Here is a 26,901-nt window from a genome sequence, read left to right on the forward strand (position 1 = left end):
GTAAGCATTTTGCTCATAATATCCAACTCTCAGCACGGCCTTGCTCTATGAAAGTAAGTTACTTTAGAAGTATGTTTTCTTGTAGAAATAGCTAGGACTATAAAGATTAGACTTAAGTGTTTTTCTGTTATGTCAGAATTGTACTACGGAATTATTTTAAGTTTCTGTGTGATCTCTGAACTCTTGAGTAGCATTGTATTGTAGTAGTATTGTCTTGTGTTTTTAATTATTTATTATTAAATATTTTAAAAACATTTTACCTGTAGCTGGTTTGTGTAGAGTTAAGTTAAGCTCTAGAGTACATTGCATATTTATAGAGTTTATTGTACAAGGACTCTCTAATAAGCCTTAGCCTGATTAGTCACACGTACAAATTGGATACTATTGCACAGTAATAATTGGACATCCTTTTAAGGGCCTTTGGGTAGCTGATAAGTATTAGCTGGCAGCCGCAGTAATTACTACGGTATAGTCTGGGTAAAGGGGCATAGCTGGAGAATCTGTGTCAGCCTTTCCCAGGAGTGTCTGTGAAGTTGTATAAATACGTATCTCAAAGTGTGTGGGTGTGTGTCAGCTAGCTGGGCAGAAACATGAAGCACTGGTGGGACAGAGAGGGTACTGGAGGTTAGCTTGCCAGCTAGGCTGAGATCTGGACCCTAATAGCTGTGCCAGTGGGGAGTCTTATTGGGGACCTGGGGAGCAAAGAAGCAACCAGCCCCAGACTGACTGTGATCTCTGTGTGCACTTAAGGGAAATTGTACTTTACTGTGTGTATTTGTTATCCTTTCCTCTTATATGTCAGTGGTGAGGATTGCGGCTCCTTGATTGCTGGGCCAGGGCACGGCCATCACATGTACTGAAGCATTTATGTCCAAGTCTGAAACTGTATTGATAGAAGCTGACTCATTATGCAAATGCTTTTTTGTTGCATGCTTCTGTGAGCTAATTTTTTGCATTTAGAAATATTTAACATTTCTGAACTAATAACCTTTAACTTTAAAAGAACATTTCTAGAACATATTTTAGACTGCTCTTCCCCAGGTTTTAGCTTTAAAAACAATTTACTGATGTTTTAACTGTAGAAGTATCACTTGACATATTTATACAATAGGTGTGTACATGAGTTTTACTGATGAATTTAAACCTTTTTGAGCTTTACCTAAAAAGTGCATATGAAGTCTTACATTAACTTTATGATTCTGGAAGAATGTGTCCTGTTGTCTGTAACTTTTTAACCTTTTCATTGCTTATTGGCTGTATGACATCACACTGGAAACTTGAAAGTTTGTGGAGATAGCTATTAACTGGATAATGTCTTCTATGTTTTGAAGGAACACTGCTGAAATTTGTTGATTTAGTGCTGGTTTGCTGAAGTTTTTTGAGGCCTTTTTGAAGTAAACAATGGTGATTGAACAGCTGCAATTACTGTATGTAGAGGTGGTGTGCTGTTCATTTTTTTGCATGAAGTAGTGCTGTCTTACTGAAAGGTCTGCTATGTAATGAGAAACTAGTCCTGTATTTTTGGCTTATTCTGTAAAGTGTTTACAGCTTTCAGTTATGGAAAAACACTGGTGTGCTGCACTAAAAACTGTACTTGAAAGGGTTTCTTACTACAGCTGTATATGTTGAAGTTATGAACAAATGTTTTACATGTAGTGCTGATAAGGTTGCTTGGAATGAAAACACTGTCATTCTGTAGTTTGCTCAGTAGAACACATGTAGTTGAACAAAACACTGCTATTATGTAGATTTTTGTAGAACACACACAGTCTGACTGTTGATACAAGGTTTGTATTGGGTTCTGGGAGTTACTTTAACTGTTTTACCCCATTTATAGTGGCTCACCATTGTAATAATTGATAAAATTGTACTGTATGTAATTAACTGAAATGAGAGTGAAACGAAAGTCTTTATCTGTTAATTACCCAAACTTGTGCTGAACAGGTGCCAGTCTCTCCATTATGGGCTTTTATGGGCCAAGTCTTGTGTACTTTTCAGAATGAATTCTCCAAATACTGTAGTTCATCTAATGAGGCTTTATTAGATGTTTACCATATCTGAATACTTCTTCCTTAACAGTGCTGATAAGCAATAACAGTCTGTAGAAATGCTAGAATGCTGGTTAGTAATAACAGTGCTGCTAAATATATTCAAAGTTTCTGCATGTCTTCTGATTGTCCTGAATAATGTAAACTAAAGTCTTTATTTGTCCTGTCTTCTGTACTCAGGCTTCTGTATTGTGGCTTAATCTTCTCTGTAATGTCAGGTCGAATGAATTAACTAACCAGTTGACCTCACCAACTGTATCTGAAGTATATTTTAACAGTACCAAAACCCTGTAATGCTTTACACACCTTCTTAGCCTTGGTTCTCAGGCCTTGTCTTGTATGGGCTTTATTTAACATTCCATTAAGGAGCATTCTGTAGCTGGCAAGACTGCATCTTTCCCTTGAGAAAAGAACATTCTGTATTTTTGTATTTTTTGTACATTTCATGCTTCTCTTTCATTTCTAATAAACTGTCTTTCTCTGAAATTGAATGCATACATGTCTGACTCCATATTTTAGGCCTTACTCTACCTAAATGTACTACATCCGCGGTGGTGGTGCTGCGGTAGCGTTGTCGCCTCACAGTAAGATGCTGTCCGTTTCAATTCTCAGCTAGAGCGTCTTCTGCGTGGAGACATGCGTGAATGGGCGTACCTTCATTGAAGGTTGTGCATCAGGGCTGGCAACTCGGCACATAAAAATCAACTGCCAATCATTAGCGGACCGGAGTTCCGCTGTGGTGACCCCTAACCAGGAAAAGCCGAAAGACACAACAGCAACAACACTCTACCTAAATGTACTATAGTGAATTTATTGAGAATCTGCTATTGAAAATATGCATAATGCCTAATAACTACTTTAAAATGGAGGTCCCTAATCTAAGACAGAGTAAATTTATGAACCTGTCCACCTATCCAATTTACACTTGTATTAGATTAGGGAAGAACTCTGCTTCACATGGATAGCAAGCCTGCTCCACAGAATGGGTAGTCTCTGAGACATACATCTGTCCCTCCACAGTGTCCTATTTATGTTGCAGACAAGGTTTAGGTCCTTAGCTCTAGTAATTCTAATGCTATTTGTTTTGTGGATGTGTAAAATATCTGTGAAAGTGGGATCAGAGGATGCTTTGTAGGCTAGGCATAGATTGCCTTTCATCAATTTGTAGGAGATATAGTTTAGGGAATGGGCTTTGAGGTGATCTGCATAAGACATGTTGTTCACTCTGTTTTCTTTTTGTGAGAAACCTCTGTGTACCACTCCAGTTGCTGCATACGCCTGGTCAAGTGCATAGCAAAGAGCACAATGTACTCACTGTTTGGTCTGATGAGGGCTGAGTACAGCAGAACAATTACATCATTGGAAGTAGATGTCATACATTTGCTTATATGTTGTGCAAAATAGAATTATTTCCTTAATACCATAGACACATGATAGTCAAAGGCCGGGTTCCCACCTGCATGCATTCTCAAATCCATGACCACTTGGTCCACTCTTATGCATGCATTGTTAATGTGGTAGTCTCTAAGGATAGCCATCTTACAAAATGAAACTGTATCCTCCCATGCTGACAAATATCTTACTCCTTCAAATGACACCAAAAACAAATGCAATTATTCAAGTAATTTATCTTCTGTTTATATTGTGTAATCATCCTTGGCGAAAGTAGAATGCTGCTCAGTGTTAGGCCTGGGATACATAGTCTGAGAGCTCCTTCATGTTTCTTTTCATATAGTTCAGAGAGGTACATCTCAGGTCATTTACTTTCACATGGACTATCACTGAGTTATACTGGTACTTGTGGTTCAATGACCTAGTGCATGCATGATCTGATGGATTCTGGTCTCTGAGAGGCAACTGACTATGACTCTTTACTTACTCTGCCTGGAGAGTGGGACATCTGTGTGTTTTCTGTCAGAGTCTCCTATGACCAAAATATTGGGTTTTGTGGTGGTTTGCCTTATGGGTTTACAAACTGAGATGCCATGAGATATAAAATGCTCTGCTTATGCAGCAACAATTCATTTAAAGTTTTAAAACATGTCTACAATTATCATTTTCTTTATAATTAGTTTCATGGCTTTGCATATTAGGCTTGTTCAAGTGATAGGTCTACAGTTACCTGGGTCAGTTGATGGCCCACCCTTGTGGAGGGGAATGACTGCTGCAGTCATCCATTCACTTGGAACATAACCTGTTTCAAGAGTGCATTTATTTATTTAACATTTGTTTACCGGGAAAGTCTGACTTGGAATTAGCCAATTTTCAGTGGAGGCCTGGCAAGAAAAGCTCCAGACGCATGTTATTGTGACTTGGAAGGAAACCGGAGCACCCAGAGGAAACTCACATGAATGCAGGAAGGACATGCAGATTCCACATAGAAGGCATCCCAGTTGAGAATCAAACTGGAGAACCTCTTGCTTTGAGGTGACAATGCCAACTGCTGCACCACTGTCCTGTCCGAATGTAGTTAGAGTGCTTCAAGTGATTCTGACAGTTTTACTCTGTTCATGAAACAACTTTTGTCAGGAATCCAGGATGATGGTATTCTTGGCTTTAGTAACTACTGTTAGCACCTGGAACCTACTGATAGCTGAGGGAAGTAAGTTGGAGGGGATTCTCCTAATGGGGTTTGTTTTTTACTGTTTGTTTTGGGTTTATTTCTGGTAGGTTCAGCAGATTCAATGCAGCCCTTCACATGTTCGTATAGAGACTCTTTGAATAAATTGCAAGTAGCTGTGGTCTCTGGGTTGGGGGGGCCTTGAATTTTGACAAACTGTCACTTAATAGGATGTAGTCTGCCTTTGAATAGTTCCTAACTTTTATTGGTTTATCTGGATTTTCTGGGTTAATTTTTACTTCAGATGAAATAACTTTATGATCTGACCTCACTAGTGAACACATGAGATGGGGAAAGTGTCAAGTGTATAAGTTACATATGATATATTACAACATGTTTTGATGAGAGGAAAGGTTTAGTGAGATATATGTTATTACTGATTTTACACTAATTGATCAACCAGATATTTTGGACAATATTTCTGCCTTTGTCATTTCTGTCTTATTCTAATCAGAGGAATGGTTCAGTGAGATAAAAGTTATTAATACTTTTGCAGTAGTTCTTATATGGATCAACCAGATAGTTTAGATAGTTCTGACTTTCTGTGTGTCTGATTCTAATCAGAGGATGGCTCAATGAAATAAATGTTATTACTTGTACATTCATTCCAGCATGGAGCAACCAAATATTTTTGACAATTTTTGGCTTTGTCAGTCATATGTAGAATTTAGGTGAAAGGAAGTGTTGTACTACTTTTACTGAATTAATATGGTCTTTTCCTAACAGATGGTAATGACTCAGTCTTACGTTAGATCTGCACCAGGAATATAATAAATGTCTACTCAACAGGCTATGTGCAGCAATTATCACCTTTGTCTGAACATACAGAACCTTGCAGTAATTAAATGCAAGTCATTATGACATTATTAAATTACAATGTGTAGTTACAGTATAACACTGAGTCATTATCACTTGTCAGGTAAAACTCTCAGCAGCTGTCACTGTTCACATTACAAGTCATTATCACATTGATGATTGCACATGCCAGATTTTGTTTTCTGTCATTGTGGAGTCATGTAGACGTTTCTCTCACCAGTTTATTTCTTTTATTGTTACCGTTGTTTCTACTGTATGATACAGATGAGGTATCCATTGTGGCTATACAGTTCATATTTTTGTGAATTGTATGCAATGTACAAGAGAAATCATGTTATGTAGTCATATGGCAGTGGAGAACTTGGCGACTCTTCAGCTCTGGTGCTGAATACTGTGTGCATCACTGGGTGTCACACCTAAAGATCATGAATCTTTGGATCATCCTGGATGGCAGTGGGGAACTTGGAGACTTCAGCTCTGGTGCTGAATACTGTATGTGTCGCTAGTTGTCACACCTAAACACCATGGATCTTAGGATCATCCTGGATGGCAGTGGGGAACTTGGAGACTCTTCAGCTCAATCACATTGTGCTGCTTTCTTGGATATGCATGGTTTCAAGGGTGCCACTGTGATGCCTTCTGTCCCTTCCTGAATGGCCACATCCAAAAAGAAAAGTTAAGTATTTTTATTTTCTCATGTGCTCTTTGTGTAGCGCTGTCACTCTCCCTTCCCTCTGGTATAGCAAATGTATTTATGTCAGGGTAAGAAACATTAGATTAGTTCCCTCCTTTGATTCCTTATATCCATTGCTGAAAGTACACATGGAAAGGGAAAAAGCAGAGGTAAGGCAGACTGCTGACACTGCAGGAAGTCATGAGACAGTATCAGTATCGACAGTCTGAGTGGGTAGCCAGCACAGGCATGAGGCACTTCACATGCCCTCAAGTACCACTGAAGCTCTATGCCTCTCCTGAGTTCATTAGTGGAGTGGTGGCCCTTACCCTTCTTTTTCTCTTTACATGTGCCCTTTCTGTAGCCCCTTGTCAGTATCCATTCATGCAGTATTTTGGCTAGGGCAGGAATGTTTCTGTTTACAATGATTTGTACCCACTGCCATTCTGATAGTGTGTGTCAGCTGGTGTTTTCCTGGTTGGTAGGTTTGTACCTCTGCATCATTATAGCAAATAATGAACCTTATCAAAAGAATAATGACAATATGGATAGGAGTGAAGATTTAAATTGGCTACTTACACTTATCAAGGGTATCAGAACTTGTCAGAGATTTGGGATGCATGGCAGGCTTAAAAAGACCTTTGTGGTTGTTAGCCTAGTATATGCCTATGAACCTATGAACAAGGTAATGCATGTTGTATACATATATATGTAGTAATTCAATTAATCTCTCAAACATCCCCAGTAACCTCTTTGTATTTTTTGGCTGTGCAGGTGCTTCCACCTTGTGACAGTGACATGGCTTCAAGATCAGGGGAATGACAAGTGAGAGTGCGGGTGTGTGGCCATTCCTACATTCACTGGGCTGCCAGACATGCCTCCAGAAATAACTATTACAACATGAGCTTCCCCACATCTAGCATGAAGGTACACTGGATTTCAAGAAGCGGTATGCATTGGGGTGGACTCCTGCAGTTGCTGGAAGAGAAGTGGTTCATCTACCCTGAGCCTGACATTCTTGTGTTGCACATTGGAGGAAATGATGTCATCACTCATCCACTTGGAGAGCCGCGGTTTGAAATCAAGGTGATTTTTTAACAGATGCAGTCATGGTGGCTACATTGTCATTTTTTGTGGTCTGACAAAATCTCTCACCAGAAGTGGAGAAATGTAAACAGCCAATGGGAAGTGCACAATGCCAGGCAGTTACAGAACGGTTCATTCATGGCTTGATGCACAGGGTCGGCGGATCAACAATCAGCCATAACAGCATAATTTCAAAAGATGTTCACCTTTTCAGAAGTGATGGAGTTCACCTAAATGAAGATAGCATTGACCTGTTCTTGACTCATATGCACAATGGCTTGGTGGCAGCAATGCATGATATACTGGCAACATGCACCTAGTGACAAAAGATGAAAAACAACCAGTATGGTAAGTAAAACTCTATTACATTTTATGAAAACCGTTTTTACTACTTACAACACAGTAAAAGAATTGTAATTGTAACTTTGCTAGGGAACGTGTCAACAGGCTAAGTTATACCTCATTTGAAGACAGTATTAGTAATTACAGCATGGTAAAAGAACTGTGTCTGTATACTGCACATGTAGAGATATCACAGTTTGTTTGGGTCTTAGGTTACGAAAAGTATTATATTTTTTCATATTTTGGTAAATAACTTTGCTAGGGAACATGTCAACATGCTAAGTAATACCTCATTTTGAAGACAGTATTAGTACTTAGAACACGGTAAAAGAACTGTGTCGGTATGCTGTACACATGTACAGATATCACAGTTTGTTTAGGACTTAGCTTATGAAACTTATCTTTTTTTCTTATAAATAACTTTTCTAGGGGACATATCAACATGCTAATACCTCATTTTAAAGATGGTATTAGTACTTACAAGATGATAAAAGAACTGTGCCTGTCTGTTGTACACATGTACAGATATCACAGTTTGTTTTTTACTTAGGTTATGAAAAGTATTACAATTTTTCATATTTTGGTAAATAAATCTGCTAGGAAAGATGGCAAGGTGATGAGTGAGCTATCATTTTTGAAGCCATTATCAAAATGTACAACTTCATGTAATAATATGAATTGTGAGTATCATACATGGACAGATATTCCAATTTGTTTTCTTGTAGAATTATGAAAATGAATATATATTTTCCATATTTCTCATTATTATGCCCATATCTTTGCAAGGGAGCATGGTGACAGCACACATGATGTATCATTTTGAAGTTGACATTGAGCAGTACAACTTGTACCCTGATATGCAGTCTCTGTCTGTTACAGGTGATGAGATATTGTGCTTTGTTTAATTATCAGATTATGAGAAATATTAATCATATTTTTGTGAATATCTCAGTTAAGGAGCATCACACAATAATGGATAAGGTATCATTTTAAAGCTGACATTCATACAAACAAATTAATTACAAATTGTATGGGTCTACATGGTATGTTCACCAAGATATTGTGATTTGTTTTACCAAAAAGGTAGAAAATATGCATAAAATCAGCATTTCTTGGCATACACACTATTAACATTTACACTATTGAAAAGATCAGTGTCTACTGAACAACATTCACATTTACATTTTTAGTCTAGTTCTTATGGTTAAAGAGTTATGAACATTTGTTTTCTATATGGTATTACAAATGGATTATCTGAAAATTATCAGGGTGCACTGTTCTTCCTATGGTGGAAGTAAGCAGACAGCATTTTCTGAGCTGCTCTGGAGTGAATGAGTTAAGACAAAAGCACTTACTGAAAGGAGTTACCTGAATTAAACTTTTTAAATGGTCAGTTTTGATTTGTTATAGTCTGGAATGTAGTTGATGTCACTATCCCTGACTCTCATTCTTTATGAGGTAACATTGGATACCAATATTCCATGATGCAAAATGCATGCTTGTGATATGACAGTGTATGCCACTATTTTGTGGTGATATGACCGTGTATGCCACTCTTCTACGATGAGCCATGTGTGTGACATGACAGAATACATCAGTATTCCATGATAGGTTCATAGGTTCATACTAGGCTATCTGCCCTAGGGCATTTATAAGCCTAGCCAGAGTGTGTTTGGCTTTCGCCACCCATTTTAAATTAATTTTGCTATGCCCTTTTTTGAGGTTAGTATACTGTGCCTCTGTCTAACAGTGACACAGAAGTGATACCCAGGGTAAACCTATGATCTCCCATCCACTCATCAAGATTCCTCTTGAAGAGAGTCAATGAGGGATTCTGCCTAACCGGGACTGGGATTTTATTCCAGAGTGAAGGGAGCCTCTGGGTTATGAATCTGTCCCTCCAGCATGTCCTATTTATTTCAGTGCTGAGGTTCAAGTTTCTCGAGCGCTTAGCTCGATAGGATTTGGATTTTCTGAGGTGCAGCATGTCCATTAATTCCGGGTTGGACATGGCTTTATACGTCAGGCACAGATCGCCTCTGAGCAGGCGGTATGCCACTGAGTAGAGCTGGAGTTTCTTTAACCGGGCAGCATATGGCATCTGTTTGAGCCCTTTGATCCTCTTGGTGAGGTACTTTTGGGGTCTTTCCAGTTGATACATCATGCTTCTAGCATACAGTGCTCTAGAGTGCATACTACTCCATTGTGCACACTTCCTGTAATGTGACACTACATGCCACTCTTATTTGTTGCCAGATGCCAGTGGCAGTACACTGCATGCCACTATTCCGTGATGGATAGTGCTTGTGACATGATAGTACATGCTACTATGATGCACAGTTCCTTTGCTATGATAGTGCATGCCAGTATTTCATAATGCACTCTTCTCATGGCATGATAGTGCATTCTACCACTCCATGATGCATAGTGCTTGTGTCATGACATGTGCATACCACTATTCCATGATGCACAGTGTTTCTGACTTGACAGTGTATGCTAATATTCCACAATGCACCATGCTTGTGGCATGACAGGACATGCCACTGTTCCATGATGCCAGTATGCTATTATGAGCTGTGTTTGACATGATGGTATATGCTATTATTCCATGATGCACAATGCTTTTGGCATGACAGAGCACACCATTAATGCATCCTGCACAGTGTTTGTGGTATGAAAGTGCAAGCCACCATTCCATGATACACAGTACTTACAACATGACAGTGCATGTCACTGTTATATTATGCATCATGCATGTAGCATGACAGCCCATACCACTATTCCATGACGCACAGTGTTTGTGGCATGACAGTACAAGCCACTTTTCTGTGATTATTAGTGGTTTTGGCATGACAGTTTATGACACTATGTTGATCATACATAATGGAAATTGCTTGAAAAGTGACTGTATGTATCACTATTCCACTATGCACAGTGCTTTTGACATGGCAGAGGATGCTACCATTCCATGATGCACAATGCTTGTGAAATGACAATGCATGCCTCTGTTCCACAGTGCTCAGTGTTTATGACCAGACAGTATATTTCACTATTATGTGATGCACAGTAGTTGTGAAAAGCCATTGCGTATCGTTATTCTATAATGTCAAGTGTGTTTACACCCTCTTTGGCCAGTGTTTTTCTGAAGGTGTCAACTGTGCTTCCAGTAGTCCAGAACAGGTCTGGGTATGAATAACACGTGCTGTATGCTACTTGCCACCTCCATGAGTCACACAGGATACTCCCATAAGCAGAAGTGATGGGGCACTTGTATCCCTCTCCTTTGCTGCACAGTTGTGGTATTGTAGGTTATAGCAGAAGATGCCTGTGACATTACATTGAGATAGCATGTCTGTAGACTGCAGTCAACATAACCTTCTGATTTTAGGCATTGGTTGTAAGCTGTTTATGAATCACAACATAATTTGCCTGTTTTGATAAGTTTGCCAGTATAAAGATACCCATCACATTTTTCTGTACTTTAGTGATTATTTCATGTAGGTACACAGACAATGAATGATTTCTTAATAAATTCTTGAAATGTAACCTGAAAAGAGTAATATTTAGTGCATATGTAAAATATGAGTCAGTCACCCACTTGCTGCTTTTTTTATTTGGTGAGAACTGCCATCATGGTACACACTTGTTGAGATTTCAGTTTTCCTTATCCACACTGATGCCATTTCCCACACCATACCTCACTGTAGTCGTTCTTCTCTCTCATGTGTTTGACGATCACATTGGTGTTGTCAATGGCTGGCTTTAATTCTGCATAGAGCTGATCTGTCACCTTATCACCACATCCTAGGGAACAGTTATATCCTAAAAAGGAAGCAGAGACATTATTTAGAGTATTTAAAATACATCTCAGTGCTTTCCATTATTATATTATATTATATTAAGAAGTATGAGGTAGTAAAAAAAAACTAAAACAAAGGATGTACTGCACTACAGTTCATACTTTTTTTCAGGAATATAGCTGATGAATTGTCGGTGTGAGGATTCATCTGCCAAGTAGCAAAACAGTAGCTTTAGCAGTATCTGTAAATTAAACTACTTACTTTTCTCTTTAACATTATATCTGTTTACATAATTTTTGCTGCTGCCTACAATTGTATAAATTTGTTACACATGCACTATATTTTATTGTTCTTTTGCTAAATGTATAGTATGTTCTAGTGTTGTTTTTGTTTTCTTTCTTTGTACTTAGATGGAGTTTTTTTCCCCAGGCTTCTGCTGAAAATGGGCTTTTCCTCAGTCAGACATACCCAGTGAATAAATGGAATGAATAAATAAATATGACTATGGATCTCTAAAGGAGCTCCTGCATTGCTGGGATAAATTCAGACGTGCAGAGTGCAAGGTTAAAAATAAATACATGCTCAGAGATGTAATTTTCTTATTAATAAACATATTGTACAAATATGTCTGTTTTTTCCTGTTAAAATGTAACTGTCCACATCTGTTCATGACATTCAACATATTAAATAAATTAATGCAGAACTTGTAGTACAGTCAACTTTTGAACACAGATATATGTTTATAAATGAGTGTACTGTTGTCTGGCATGCAGAATTTTTTTTTTTTTTTTTTTTTTTTTACAAAATGGATTTCAAAACTCTCCTTTTGACATGAAAAAAAAATATATATATATATTTCTTGTTCACTGGGAAGAATATATAGAAAACTGCCATAGCAAATGCTGGTTTATAGTTTTTACTAGTCTGGGAATATACACTTCAGTACAGGCATTTCAGGAGTATCAAAATTACAGAAACAGACGTACCCTGATTTCTTCACTTTCGTGAAAAACAGAGGACAATTCAACTCTCCAAAGTATTTTATACTTGTCTTTCCTAGTCTGATACTCACTACCTACTGCTTCTGTGTAGAGTATATCCTAAATGTAATTACCGTCATAAGAGTTTGGTAAGTTATTAAAGTGGAGTATAATGCTGACTGCATGCTGGAATTTATTCCAGCATATAAATGAACAAAACTGGTTGCCACAAGGTTACAAAATGACTACTCCTTAATCTAGAATTCGATCAACCAAAACAAACTTTCAATAAATACAAAATGTATGCTGTTTGGAGCATCCAGAAGGCTTGACAAAACTACTAGACCCATATTGCTCTGATCCTGCTGGAACTACAATCTCTTTCATTAAAACACATAAAAATTAGGTCATAATAGATGATAGCCTTTCCTTTCAAAACTGTATATATCCTACTTTAGCAAAAGTTCTGGCCAACTTAAAATTGCGTATAAATTACCAAACCTATTAAGTCTGGAAGCTCACTGATCTGTTGCTGTTAATGTATGACTGCCAAAGCTTGAATGTGCACTACCTTTAAGTGCCTGAATGTTTGACCACAACAATACCATACTTCATACTATCGAAAAAAAATACTAAGATTCATACACTTTTCCAGTAATTCTGAGCATCATTGTAACAATATATATATAAGGTCAAATGGAATAGCTACCTGTCTCATCTAGGCCCTACAATCTACTGAACACTCTTCACAACGCAACACTTCAGATTGTTTTATTTATTTATTTATTTCACTTTAATAACCAGTAAGTGGACTGGGCGACAGACTCCTTTCAGCCATGACCCAGATCCAGAAACAGAATATAATGTTCATGGATAAGTGGACATGAAGAAAGGCATGCAAAAACAATCATGTAAATAAGCATTTTTACAGTATGTATCTTTTTGCAGATTCTTCAGCTAAGATTAGACATTCTAGATGCATTAAGCAAGCTAGTAAGACTGAACAGTACTAATCACAGATGTGACTTTGGCATGATCTACAGAGATTAACCTTTCTCCCGAAAGCATGTGCATTTAGAGTTCATTAACTTGTTGCTCTTTTAGTTTAGTTTTGATTGTTTCTAGTGCATTTTGTTGTCTGTGTTTCCTGAGAGATGATTCCAAATTATAGGGCCCATCCTTGAAAATACTGTTTTGCTTGTGGAGGTTTTGAATTGGAGTCAAATGAGGGTTAAAATTTCTTCCTGACTCTCAATCACAGCATAGCTTTATTGTTTAATTGGCAATTTTGCTTGGGAAGGACAATCGTCCATTTTAATAATTTGTACAGTTGTGAATGAAGAAGCAGGTTTGCTCTTTGTGTAACAGGGAGCCAGTTGAAGACTGTAAGTGGTGAGTATGTGAGTCAGCAAGCAGAGCAAATCTACAAATTTTGTTTACATTTGTTTTTATTTTGTGTGTATATTTGTCCTTGAAAGAAAAGTTAAAAGAGGGAGGCCATAAACATTTCTGACTATAGACTTACAAACTGAGGAGTAAGCAGGTAAGAGAGAGAGAGAGAGATCCTATTAATAATATTGTCAGTATGTCTTGTTAGTGAGAGAAGTGAGTCCAAAGTTATTCCTAATTATTTTTGTTCTGTCAGAAGTGGTCTTCTGTGTCAGTTATTGTAAAATTTGTGGGTTTTGAGAGGTGTGCCAAAGATCATAATATTTGATATGTGAGGACTGATTAGAAACATATTGCTAAGTGTCCAGTTGTATAATTGTGTGAAACTGGATTACTAAGTGGATTCTAGTTGTAAAAGACCATCCAGTGTACATAACTGTGTTAGTAAATATCAAAGCATAACTCATTAATGAAAAGAGAGAACCAAAGGGGACCAAGTGCAGAGCCCTGGCGACACCTATGTTAATGGAACCTTTTTTAGCAAGAAACATCTTTATTAAATTATCACTTCTAGTTGCAAGCATTTTACATCACAAACTGTATTGACATAATCCTTGTTGCAAACATTATACATTACTTATAATCTACCCAGTCATTGTCAGTCAAACCGTACACAGCTCATTCAAGTCCTGGCTTTATTTAAACCTCATTCCTCCCCTGTATGTATTGTTCCCACTATTCCCATTTTCCCTGTGTAATTTGCTCCTACCCTTTTCTAAAGATCCCAACACCAGTTGTTGTATCTCTGTTACTATATTCACTACTTCTAGTACAGTGGGTTTAGACTTTGATTTCCATTTTCTAGTAATTGCTTTTTAAGGCAGCCACCATAATTACACTCAGCAATACGTTACTCTGTCTAGGTAATTCTGATTCTGTATCGTAGTTCACAAAAATCATTTCTCTAGTTACACCAATTTGCTCACCCAGCATCCCTGACCAAGCAGTCTGTAGGAATCCTTAAAGTCAGCCAACTCATTAAATTCCCAGAAAATATGCCCCCAACCACCTCTTTCCTCCCCATCACACTGCCAGCATTTACTGTCTACCTGAGGAAAAATTCTCTGGAGTCTACTTGGGGGATAAAAATATCTATGCAAACATTTTCAAGCAAAAATCCTAAATCTTCTAGACTTTATTGCATATTTGGGAGACATACATATATCCCTCATTGTTTCTTTGTAAATTGCTTATCCAGTCTCTCTTCCCAATTCTTTCTAACCTCCTCTTATTGATTCTTATAGTTAACATGCAATATTTTATATGCTGTACTAATTATTCCTTTTTTAACAACAGCTTCTTTACTAGATTTTGCTAAAAACTCTATCAGTGCTGGTCTTTCATTTAGGACCCCATTATTTCCTTCTCTTAGCATATACTCTGATATTAGTCCTTGATAGGGAAGGCAATCTATATCCTGTAGGCCAGATACATTCCTGGCATCTTCCCATTCTGTTACATTTCCCTCTCTAGTTATTTGCTCCCAACAACTTAGTTCCTTTGCCAGTTTTCACCAATAAATTCCTGCCCCCTATTGCCTGCATCCCTAGTTGGAGTCATCCCTACTGGAAAATCTCCTTTCTCCATACCCTTGTTGGTTTAGTTCTCGGAGTACTTTCTGCTACTTTATGAATATAATATTTTGTATGATTATTGTTATTTTCCTTAAAGGTCTACATCAAAAATCCCAGTCTCTCTCTGTTTCTTGAGCTTCCCCTGATTCATCATCATCATCCCCTTTCACTCTGAATTATAGTTTCCTGCAGGTGCTTTGTATAGGAGCCTTAACTGTATTGCTCTTGTATATCCCTTCCAATTGGATAATCATAATCCAGCTTGTTCTATTGGAAGAATCATCTTATCCCACTTAACTTTTGCCATCATCCTTTCCCACATAAAATCCTTCAGCTCTTTATTAATTGTTATCCACAGCTTCTCCTCTGGTTGATAAAAATATACCTGACCTGTGTATAAGACTAAAGGGACAAAAAACATTTTAACTGCTTGTATCTTACTATCTATATCCATATAACAGAGCTTTCATTTTCTCAGTTTTTGTATTATCTTTTTAGTCTCTTTCCACATATCCTTAACTACCACACTGGAATAATTTTTAATCCATACTCCTAAATACATAATTTTATCATGTCCCCATAAATATGGATATTCCTGAACCAATTTGTGTATGGGTACATAATTTACTGCTATTGCTTTTATTTTCATTTCATTAATTTAATTTTGTGTCCCGAAAAGATTTGAAACTGTCTCAGAATGTGCCACAATACTGTAATGTCCCTTTCTGGTTTTGTCAGGTATAAAATAATATCATCTGCAAATAGAGCCAGCTTTTCTTGACTACCATACCAATTATATCCTTATTTTCTTTGTCAATGGTTCAAAATATAATGCAAATAACAAAGAAAAAGGACACCCCTGCCTTGGCCCTCTGCTCAAGCAGAAATTATCAGAGAGGACCCCACTGACTTTAATTTTTGCCTCTGATCCCTCATACAGGCTCCTAATCAACCTTAAAATTTTATCGGGGCATGCAAATGCTTCCATTGCCCTGCTTATAAAGTCCCAGCTTACTCTTTCAAATGCTTTTTCTGCATCAAGAGCCAACAATAATAGTGGTGTTTTCTTACATTCTACTTCCTGCTGGATCATCAGTGTTCTGTTCATATTGTAAAATGTTTTCCTCCTCTCCACAAAACCACATTGATCCATATCTAGCAATTTTGGCATTACATTTGCCATTATGGACATAACCAGTTTATAATCATGGTTTAGTATTGAACTGGGTCTGTATGAAGCTGGATCTGATGGATCTTTACCCTCTTTAGGTATCACAGCTACCACCGCTTTCTTCCAGGATGTTGGTACTTCTCTTAAAATACTGTGAAACAAAACCTTTAAGATCTTTATCAGTGTTTTCCCCTCCTAGCTTCCAATCTTCCACAGGATTACCATCTATTCCTGGGGACTTTAATTTAGATTGGTTATACATCACCATTTTTTATCTCATCTCCTCCTAACCTAACTGTTAGTAATCGAGCCTCATCTACCTTAACATTGGCATCCTTAATTCTCCCGCATTTCCATCTGTACCTTTTCTTGATTTTCATAGCTCTCTGCTTTATACAGACTTTCATAGAATTTCTGAAATATTTCTAATACTGCTACAGGATCTCTTCTTACCTTCCTTGTTATAGGCTCTCTAAGCTTGGTGACAGCCCTTTCTGCTTTCTGTTGCGTGAGTTGTTGTGCTAAAAGTTTTTGTGCCCTAGAATTATTATAAAAAAAAAAAAAAAAACATTTGCTTAACAGCAATCTTTCTAAACTCATGCATATTATTGAGGTAATCCCTTAATTTTTGTTTAGCATTCTGCAGTTGTTCCTCCTCTCGTTCTGTAAGATTCTTCCAGTTCTGCAATACTTTAACGTTTATTAGTCCCTTTAATTCTTTTTACTTCTTAACCATATCTTCCTTTTTTATTTCCACCCTATTTTTTAAACTCCACTTTAATTTTATCCCACTCCCTAGCTATATTTTCAGAAGAAATGTCTATCTTCAGTAATAGCTCCCGAATAATTTTCACTACCTATTCCTTAAATTCCTCTCTTTTCAACAGATAGGTGGGAAAGCACCAATATCTCATTTTTACTTCATTACTCTGTGTTTTTTTTTTTAGTTATTGGCAAAGGATCTGAAATAGTTATTGGGTGTATATCAAGACCTTCAATTAAATGCACATGCTTTTGTGAAATTTATTTATTTCCAGGTTGATTACCAGGGAAGTCCACTGAGTCAGAGAGCCCGTTTTCAGTGGAGGCCCAGGGAGAAAAGCTCCGTGAAACAGATTAAAGTAAAGACAGGAGTCCAATAAAAATAAAAGTACAAGTACAAATACATATCAAATAATACAAACAGTGAGCAATATTGCCCATAGTGGAAAAATATTGTGCAGATGCATTTTAACAAATTCACACAGTTAAAGTCAAAAAATCAAAAGCTAATTACAGTATTTACAGAGTGTGACAGATCATATGGGAATTAGCTGTAGAAGGTTATAGCCAGCTATAAGGTGCTTAGGAACTCAGGAGAATACCCTCCCAGGGGCTTTTGTTAAAGAGTTCCAGGTAGGGAGAATGCAGTTACATTTCCATTTGGAGGAGAGGTAAGTGTAAAGTTGAGTTTTCAAATTGTTTGGGTTTGACATTGTCCTTAGTGTGGAAGGGAGAGAGTTCCATTTCTTACCTAAGGAGAAGGAGGGGAGACATTGTACAGCAGGACATTTAAGTTTGTGGACATTAGTTAAGTTTTGGTGTTCAGATCTGAGAGTTCTACTTGGGGTGAATGGGGGAAGGATGTTAGAGCAGGGCATTTGGTTGGATTAAATATTAGTCTATGTGCTGTAGTGAGCTGGAGGAAGTCCAGGTAATGAAAAAATGTAAGGAGATGTAAATTTTGTCTAGCTTAACTCCATTTTTGTATCTTGGGGAGTAATATGTAAATCCACTCTGAACTCCCATTGAATTCACATCTTCCATACCAAGTATTTCATAAATTTCTTCAAAAGTCTACCCTCCTTTGTTAGACTTTCCCTTCTGGGCCCCCAGACACATCTTTACTGCTGCAAATCAATTTCTAATCCCCATCTATAAGTAATATTCCTTGCTGAAAGCTGATTTTTTTTCTCCCAGAATTTTCTTTAGCTTCATTATAGAAGTTTTAGGTGGAATATAAATATATGCCGGTATAATCCTTCCTTGCCAGTAGCCTCTTAGTGCTACAAATCTACCATTATTATCTTTTTTGTCCTCTTCTATTACTACTGGAGCTCTATTTGCAATTAATGTAAGTACTCCTCTTTTCCTTTGTCCCAGGTATTCCACTGAATAACCATATTGAAAACTTTTCTTTATCAAATTCATATGCTCAGTTCTTTCCAAGTGTCTCTTTCGTAGCATAGCTATTTGCGCTCTGCATTTTTTTTAATATAGTTCACTACTCTTTATTTTTTGTATTTATCTCTGAGACCATTTACATTTAAAGACATTATAGAAAAATGGGGAGGGTTGCATCAGGAAGGGCATCCGGCATAAAATCTTGGCAAATCATACATGCGGACAACAGTACAGATATATATACTGGATCAGTCGAGGCCCGGGTTAACAATGACTACCACAAGTACTGTTGGCCAACAGGGTGCTGGCGGAAATTGGGCTACTGTTGGCCGAAGGAGGAGAAGAGGGGGAAGGCATGCCCAAAGGCAGGTAAAGGCTAGGACTGTGATAGTGAGGGTTGGAGCTTTGAATGTTGGCAGTATGACTGGTATAGGGAGAGAGCTATCTGATAATGATGGACTGAAAGAAGGTTGGTATATTGTGTGTGTAAGAGACCAGATGGAAGGGGAGAAAGGCTAGGTATATCGGAGGTGGGTTCAAATTGTTTTATCATGGTGTGGATGGGAGGAGAAATGGCGTAGGATTTATCCTGAAGGAAAAGTATGCTAAGAGTGTTTTGAAGGTGAAAAGAGTGTCAGAGTGATGTTTATGAAGCTGGAAATTGATGGTGTAATGATGAATGTTGTTAGTGCATATGCTCCACAAGTTGGGTGTGCAATGGATGAAAAAGAAAAATTTTGGAGTGAGTTGGATGAAGTGGTGATGACTGTACCCAAGGGTGAGAGAGTGGTGATTGGAGCAGATGTCAATGGGCATGTTTTTGAAGGGAATAGAGGGGATGAGGAAGTGATGGGTAGGTATGGTATTAAGCAAAGGAATGCAGAAGGTCAGATGGTAATGGATTTTGCAAAAAGGATGGACATGGCTGTGATGAACATGTATTTTAACAAGAGGGAGGAGCATAGAATACAAGAGTGGAGGAAGATGCACACGGGTGGATTATATATTATGTAGAAGGGCCAGTCTGAAGGAGATTGGAGACTGTAAAGTGGTGTCAGGGGAAAGTGTAGTTAGGCAGCATAGGATGGTGGTTTGTAGGATGACATTGGTGATCAAGAAGAGGAGGATGAGTGTGAGGGCAGCACCAAGGATCAAATGGTGGAAATTGAAAAAGGGTAATTGTGAGGTGGAGTTCAGGGAAGAGTTAAGACTGGCACTGGGTGGCAGTGAAAAGTTACCGAGTAACTATAGCAGAGCTAGTAAGAGAGATGGCTAGAAAGGTACTTGGTGTGACATCTGGAAAGAGGAAGGAGGACAAGGAGACCTGGTGGTGGAGTGAAGAAGTACAGGAGAGTATAAAGAAAAAGAGGTTGGTGAAGAAGAAGTGGGATTGTCAAAGAGATGAAGAAAGTACACAAGAGTATAAGGAGATGAGGTGCATGGCAAAGAGAGAGGTGGCGAAGGCTAAGGGTATGGCGTATGAAGAGTTGTATGAAAGGTTGGACACTAACGAGGGAGAAAATTACCTGTACTGATTGGCTAGACAGAGGGACTGAGCTAGTAAAGATGTGCAGCAGGTAAGGGTGATAAAGGATAATGAGAGAAACATTTCACATGCAAGGAGAGTGTGTTGAGCAGATGGAAAGAGTACTTTGAGGGGCTGATGAATGAAGAGAATGAGAGGGAGAGAAGGTTGGATGATGTGTGGATAGTGAATCATGAAGTGCAGTGGATTAGCAAGGAGGAAGTAAAGATAGCTATGAAGAGGATAAAGAGTGGAAATGCTGTTGGTCCAGATGACATACTTGTGGAAGCATGGAGGTGTTTAGGTGAAATGGCAGTGGAGTTTTTAACTAGATTGTTTAATGAAATCTTGGAAAGTGAGAGGATGCCTGAGGAATGGAGAAAAAGTGTTTTGGTACAGATAGAATAAGGGTGATGTGCAGAGCTGTAGTAACTACAGAGGGATTAAATTGATCAGTCACAGCAGGGAAAGAGTAGTGGAAGCTAGGTTAAGAAGGGAGGTGATGACTAGTGATCAGCAGTATGGTTTCATGCCAGGAAAGAGCACTACAGATACGATGTTTGTGCTGAGAGTGTTGATTGAGAAGTACAGAGAAGGTCAGAAGGAGTTGCAGTATGTCTTTGTGGACTTAGAGAAAGCATATGACAGGATGCCTAGAGAGGAGTTGTGGTATTGTATGAGAAAGTCGGGAGTGTCAGAGAAGTATGTAAGAGTGGTACAGGATATGTACGAGGGTAGTGTGACAGCGGTGAGATCTGTGATGGGAATGATGGATGCATTTAAGGTGGAGGTGGGATTACATCAAGGATCAGCTCTGAGCCCTTTCTTATTTGCAATGATGATGGACAGGTTGACAGACGAGATCAGACAGGAGTCCCAGTGGACTATGATGTTTGCAAATGACATTGTGATCTGCAGTGAGAGTAGGGAACAGGTGAAGGGAGACCCTGGAGAGGTGGTGATATGCTCTAGAGAGAAGAGGAATGAAGGTTAGCAGGACTAAGACAGAATGTATGTGTGTGAATAAGAGGGAGGATAGAGGAATGGTGAAGATGTAGGGAGTAGAGGTGGCAAAGGTGGATGAGTTTAAATACTTGGGATCAACAGTTCAGAGTAATGGTGAGTGAGGAAGAGAGGTGAAGAAGAGAGTACAGACAGGATGGAGTGGGTGGAGAAGAGTGTCAGGAGTGATTTGTGACAGACGAGTATCAGTAAGAGTGAAAGGAAAGGTCTACAAGAGGGTAGTGAGACCAGCTATGTTATATGGGTTGGAGACAGTGGCATTGGCAAAAAGGCAGGAGTCAGAGCTTGATGTGGCAGAGATGAAGATGTTAAGATTTGCACTGGGTGTGACGAGGATGGGCAGGATTAGGAATAAGTATATTAGAGGGTCAGCCCGGGTTGGAAGGTTTGGAGACAAAGCCAGAGAGGTAAGATTATGTTGGTTTGGACATCTGCTGAGGAGGGATGCAGAGTATATTGGGAAAAAGATGCAAAGGATGAAGCTGCCAGGTAACAGGAAAAGAGGAAGGCCTAAGATAAGGTTTATGGATGTGGTGAGAGAGGACATGCAGGTGGTTGGTGTGACAGAGCAAGATGCAGAGAACAGGAAGAAATGGAAACAGTTGATCTGCTGTGGCAACCCCTAACGGGAGCAGCTGAAAGAAGAAGAAGATAGAAAGCATCATTGTATTAAAACATTATTATTCCCACATTTTATGTATAACAGCTTTTTTGTTAAATGTCTAGTTCCAGCTTTTGTGTTACATGCATATAATATTTGGCAGGTTGACGTTTTATAAAGTTGTTTCTTGTCATATCCATTTGAGTCTGTGTCACACCTTACAAAACTTTTTGTATTATCGAAAGCCTCAAAAAAAAGAAAAAAAAACTCCCAATACCCACATAAAACCTACTAATGTAATACTATGTACATCTTCAAATATTGAAGTTTTACCCTCCTAATAGGAACAAATGTACCAATCTGACAGCCACACTTAGATGAAAGGTTATCCATGCTAAATCACATAGTGCAGCCTGTGCTTCTATTAACTGCTGTTTCTTTTTCTTATCTTTATAGCTCTTCCAGCTGAGACAACACCTCAATACTTTCAGAGAACATTAGCTCCTAGCCAATTTCTCTTTTTTTTCTAGCCAATTCTTCTTTATCAGATTGTCTTCATGGAAACATGAGGACCAGATACAGAATTGCTACTAAGCATACATTCATTTGCTAGAAAAAGCCTTATAATATTCAAAGTTATTTTTCATTTACTTGCTTTCTCTTAAAACTTGTTACTAGATCAAGCTAATGATCGTAATTCTCCCATGCAAGTCTGAGAAAAAGCACATTTTTTGACATTTTTTTTACATTACACTGCCTTCATTTCTTAAAACTGAACAAGGAGAAAGAGAGAATAAAGGACAAAGAAAAAAAAAAACAGGAGCACCTGTTTACAATAGTATCCCCATTCTACTTAAAAATAGCTGAGAAAAGTTTACTTTATAGTATGCAAAGAAAATCATACACTATAAAAATAGTAGTAGTAAGAAAATGTTTTTTTACATACAGTTAAATTCCCCCTCTTCTTTCCTTCCCCCGAGTATTTTACTATAAATGTATGCTTTAGAGTCCACTAGAAGTCCATCAAAGTCCAAAAAAGTCTAATATTTCCAGATTTTCTTGTTCTGTCATAGGTTCATAGGTTTATACTAGGCTATCTGCCCTAAGGCATTTATAAGCCTAGCCCAAATTTTTGTGGCTTACGCCACCCCTTATATGAAAAAATACTGTGCCCATTAGTTTGTTGTGCCTCTGTCCAGCAGTGACACAGAGATGATTCCTGGGGTAAACCTACGATCTCCCATCCACAGGTCAAGATTTCTCTTGAACAGAGCCAGCGAGGTGCTCTGCCTCACATGGACTGGGATTTTATTCCACAGCATAGGGAGTCTCTGAGTGATAAATCTATCCCTCCAGCATGTCCTATTTATATCCGTGCTAAGGTTTAAGTCGCTTGCTCTAGTGGTTTTGGTAGATTTGGATTTTTTGAGGTGGAGCATGTCCATTAATTCCGGGTTGGACATGGCCTTGTATGTCAGGCACATGTCACCTCTGAGCAGATGGTATGCGACTGAATAGAGCTGGAGTTTCTTCAATCTGGCAGCATATGACAGATTTTGGAGTCCCTTTATCCTTTTGGTGAGGAACGTTTGGGGTCTCTCCAATTGCTGCAGATGTCGGGTGAGATACATCCCGAATGGGGCATTGTACTCGATCATTGGTCTGATAAGTGAAGAGTACAGGGGAACAATGACCTCACTAGATCTGGATGTGAATCCCTTCATGATCAGGTGGGCAATGTAGAAGGTCTTTCTAACCACTTTAGCAACGTGAGTGTCAAAGAAAGGCCACTGTCAACCTGGGTCCCCAGGTCCCTGATAACCTCTTCTGTGCTTAGTGGATTGCTACCTATATGGTAGCTTGGGGTTACCTTGTTTTTCCCGAAGGGTATGACTATACATTTTTTGGCGTTTAACTTCAGGCCATGGCTCTGGCACCAGCTATCTGTTTCCGTGAGTCCCTTCTGAAGGATATCCGTGTCCGATGCACTTTCCACTATGGCCCAGTTTGCAGTCGTCTGCAAACTTTGTCAGCCAAAGTCCTCCCATGTTGGCCTGTACTCCTGAGAAGTAGATGCCGAACAATAGGGGGCCAAGGACCGAGCCCTGTGGGACACCACTTGTGACCGGCTTGGAGTCTGACATAGCACCAGCAACTCTAACCCTGTGGGTTCTGTCCTTAAGCCAGTTTGCAACCCATCTTGTGACATATGGGTTTACATTTAAGCTGGTAAGTTTTTCTACAATACCCGAGTGGGGTATTGTGTCGAAAGCCTTTGCAAGGTCAAGGTAGGCTGTATGGACTGCCTTTCCCTCATCAATGGCCTTGGTGACTGTTTTGAAAAAGTCAACCAAGTTCAAAAGGCATGATCTTCCCTTGACGAAGCCAAACTGGGTCGGGTCCAATGTCTGCAAGTCCCCTATATCTTTCTTTATGAGCTCCATTATGATCCTCTCCATAGCTTTGCAGACTAGACTTGTTAAGCTTATGGGGCGGTAATTACCAGGGTCCGTAGAGGCACCGCCTTTGTGGAGTGGGACCACAGTTGCCGTACGCCACTCCTTGGCCAAGTATCCTGTGGTAAGGCTGAGATTATACAGCTGCCTCATGTGCGGGTTTAATTTCTCATTTAGCTCGTGTAGCACACAGCCGGGGACACCATCTGGTCCCATTGATGCTGTGTTTTTAGCTTTAGAGAGAGCAGCTTTCACCTGCGCATTTGAGATGTCTGGGAGGCTACACTCCGCTGGGATAGTTATCTCTCCTTTAGGGGAGAGGGGGTGAAGTTTGCACTGAACCTGTCTGCCAGTATGTTGGCAATGTCTGTGGGTTCAGTGATTTTTGTATCATTTTGGACTAATTCTGAGCATATCTGGGAGTTTCCACCCAGGTTCCTAACATAGCTGAAAAAAGCCTTATGATTGTCCTTTGAATCCATGGCAATTTTTTCTCTCAAAATTGGCCTTAGTTGATTTTATGAGTGCTGGTATTTTTTACTAATAATGATCAGGGGTGACTTCCCTTTTATGGATTTTGTTCTATCATGTAATAGCTTTCTCCTCTTATTGTAAAGTTTGTTATTGGCTGGGGTCCACCAGACTGGACGTTTGCCCTTTGTGGAAAGAGTCTTGGTTTTATTTGGGATTGCCTGATCCATGCAGTCCTGGAGGTGTTCATAGAAGGCATTTGTAAGGGCTTCCGCAGCTTGGGTTGTGGTTTCCACTGGCTCAGGGGCCTTGAAGGATACCACACCAGTCTTGAGTAGTGTGAAGTTTGCTTTAGAGAAGTTCTTCACTGTGGTCTTTTTTGTTTGGGGTGGGGGCGGGATGTGGATTTCCAGTGAGATTAGTTTATGATCAGATCTCACCAATGAGGGATATACTTCCGGTGTGGAGCATTTTGTCCCCATGTTTGTGATAATGAGATGTAGTATATTTTCTCCTCTCGTGGGAACAGTGACTATCTGTTCCATGGCATTTGAATTTATGAACTCCAGGAACCGTTGGGCTAGAAAGTTAGGGCTTGAGTAATGTTCCCAGTCTATATTCGGGTAGTTGAAGTCACCCAATATGATGGTGTTTGGAGATACATTTATACCCTCCAGTGTCTTCAGGAAGGCTGTGTGGGGTTCCTGAGTTTGAGAGGGTGGCCTGTAGCATGCTACAATTTGCAGAGCAGTTTTGCCTATGGTTAGTTGCACCTGGATGGTTTCTGAAGCTTCGTGCGTTGCCACCAACCTGGAGGTGTGGGTATCCTTTATGAATATGGATACACCCCCTCCTTTTGTGGTGTGGTCTGGGTTTTGGGGCCGGAACGCATGATATGAGGTAAAACCTAATAGTACCGGGGTGCTCTCAGGAGCCTTGAACCAGGTTTCAGTTACAGCACAGACATCGATGTTCTCCATACTGAGAAGGGCCTCGAGTGCGTGTATTTTGAGATTTAGACTTCTGGCATTGAGCAGCATTACCCTCAGTTTCTTCCCATTTTTATTTTCTAGGGTGGTAGGTTTAGAATTTGAGCCTTGACTAAAAAAGGCACTATGGGGGTGGCAAGAGCCTTAGCCAGTATCCAGAATCCCAGGGGTGACAGGTGCAAGCCGTCCCTTGCGAAGCAGCGTGGCTTGTCAAGCATGTCATCCCAGGCAGACAGACACTGGATCCCCTTTGAATGACACCAGACATTAAGCCAATTGTTAAAGCTGATCATCTTGGCTCTATATTGTGGCATCATTCTTGGTGAAGGAAGGATACTGCTCAGGGTCAGGGTCATACCTGCCTGGGCTACATAATCAGAGAGCTCCTCTATGTCTCTTTTCATGTAGTCCAGGGAGGTACGTCTCAGGTCGTTCACACCAGCATGGACAATGACTGTGTCATATTTGTACTTGCCGTGGAGTGACCCGAGTGCTTGTGTTATGTGGTGGATTCTAGCGCCCGATAGGCAGCTTACTGTGACCCTCTCCTTGTTCAGCCTGGTGAGTGGGACGTCAGTGTGTCTGACTATGGAGTCACCTATGACAAGTATGTTTGGTGTTGTATTTGGCCTTAAGGGCTGTGACTGCTTTGCACACTGCTTTTGTGGTTTATGTGTTGCTTGTGGGGTGTCTTGAGGTAGCAGTTGTTTGGGTGTCTGCTTTGGAGGCCTCTGCTGTTTAGGTAAATTTTTACTCAGAGCCTCCGAGTATGTCTTTGTGTGTTTATGTGTTTGATTCAGTGGTGTGGTAGCATTATGTGAGTCTGGTTTTGTGGTGTGTGTAGTTGCCTTCTCCTCCTGTCTGGTCTTGCCAGTCCTGAGTTGAGGGAGCTCAGCCTCCAGTTTGGCTAAATAGCTGCATCTCTCGCAAGTATTTGTGTTATGTGGGAGGAGGAGAGGGTTGTCTGTGTACATGAGTCAGTTATAACATTGCCTCAAGATTCCCAGATTCACCAGCTGGACCGGAGAGGAGATTGACAACTGACCTTTGGACATGCTAGAATAATATTGGGAATTCCTTAATAATTGAAAACAAGGGCCAGTGGGGAGTAAGG

The 26,901-nt window shown here is 39.4% G+C and overlaps 1 protein-coding gene across 2 annotated transcripts in view; it reads right to left on the minus strand.

Annotated features, from left to right (window-relative positions):
* The window catches only part of CHRND (cholinergic receptor nicotinic delta subunit), a 2,417,369-nt gene that overhangs the window by 664,605 nt on the left and 1,725,863 nt on the right, over positions 1-26,901 (minus strand). For both annotated transcript variants that reach the window (XM_044070671.1, XM_044070670.1), the window contains exon 11: positions 11,283-11,407. In XM_044070671.1, coding sequence (XP_043926606.1) covers positions 11,283-11,407 — 125 coding nt within the window. The remainder of the gene's footprint in view (positions 1-11,282; positions 11,408-26,901) is intronic.

Source organism: Protopterus annectens, chromosome 4.part1 (genome assembly GCF_019279795.1).
Source record: "Protopterus annectens isolate FY-2018-M chromosome 4.part1, PAN1.0, whole genome shotgun sequence".
NCBI lineage: Eukaryota > Metazoa > Chordata > Ceratodontiformes > Protopteridae > Protopterus > Protopterus annectens.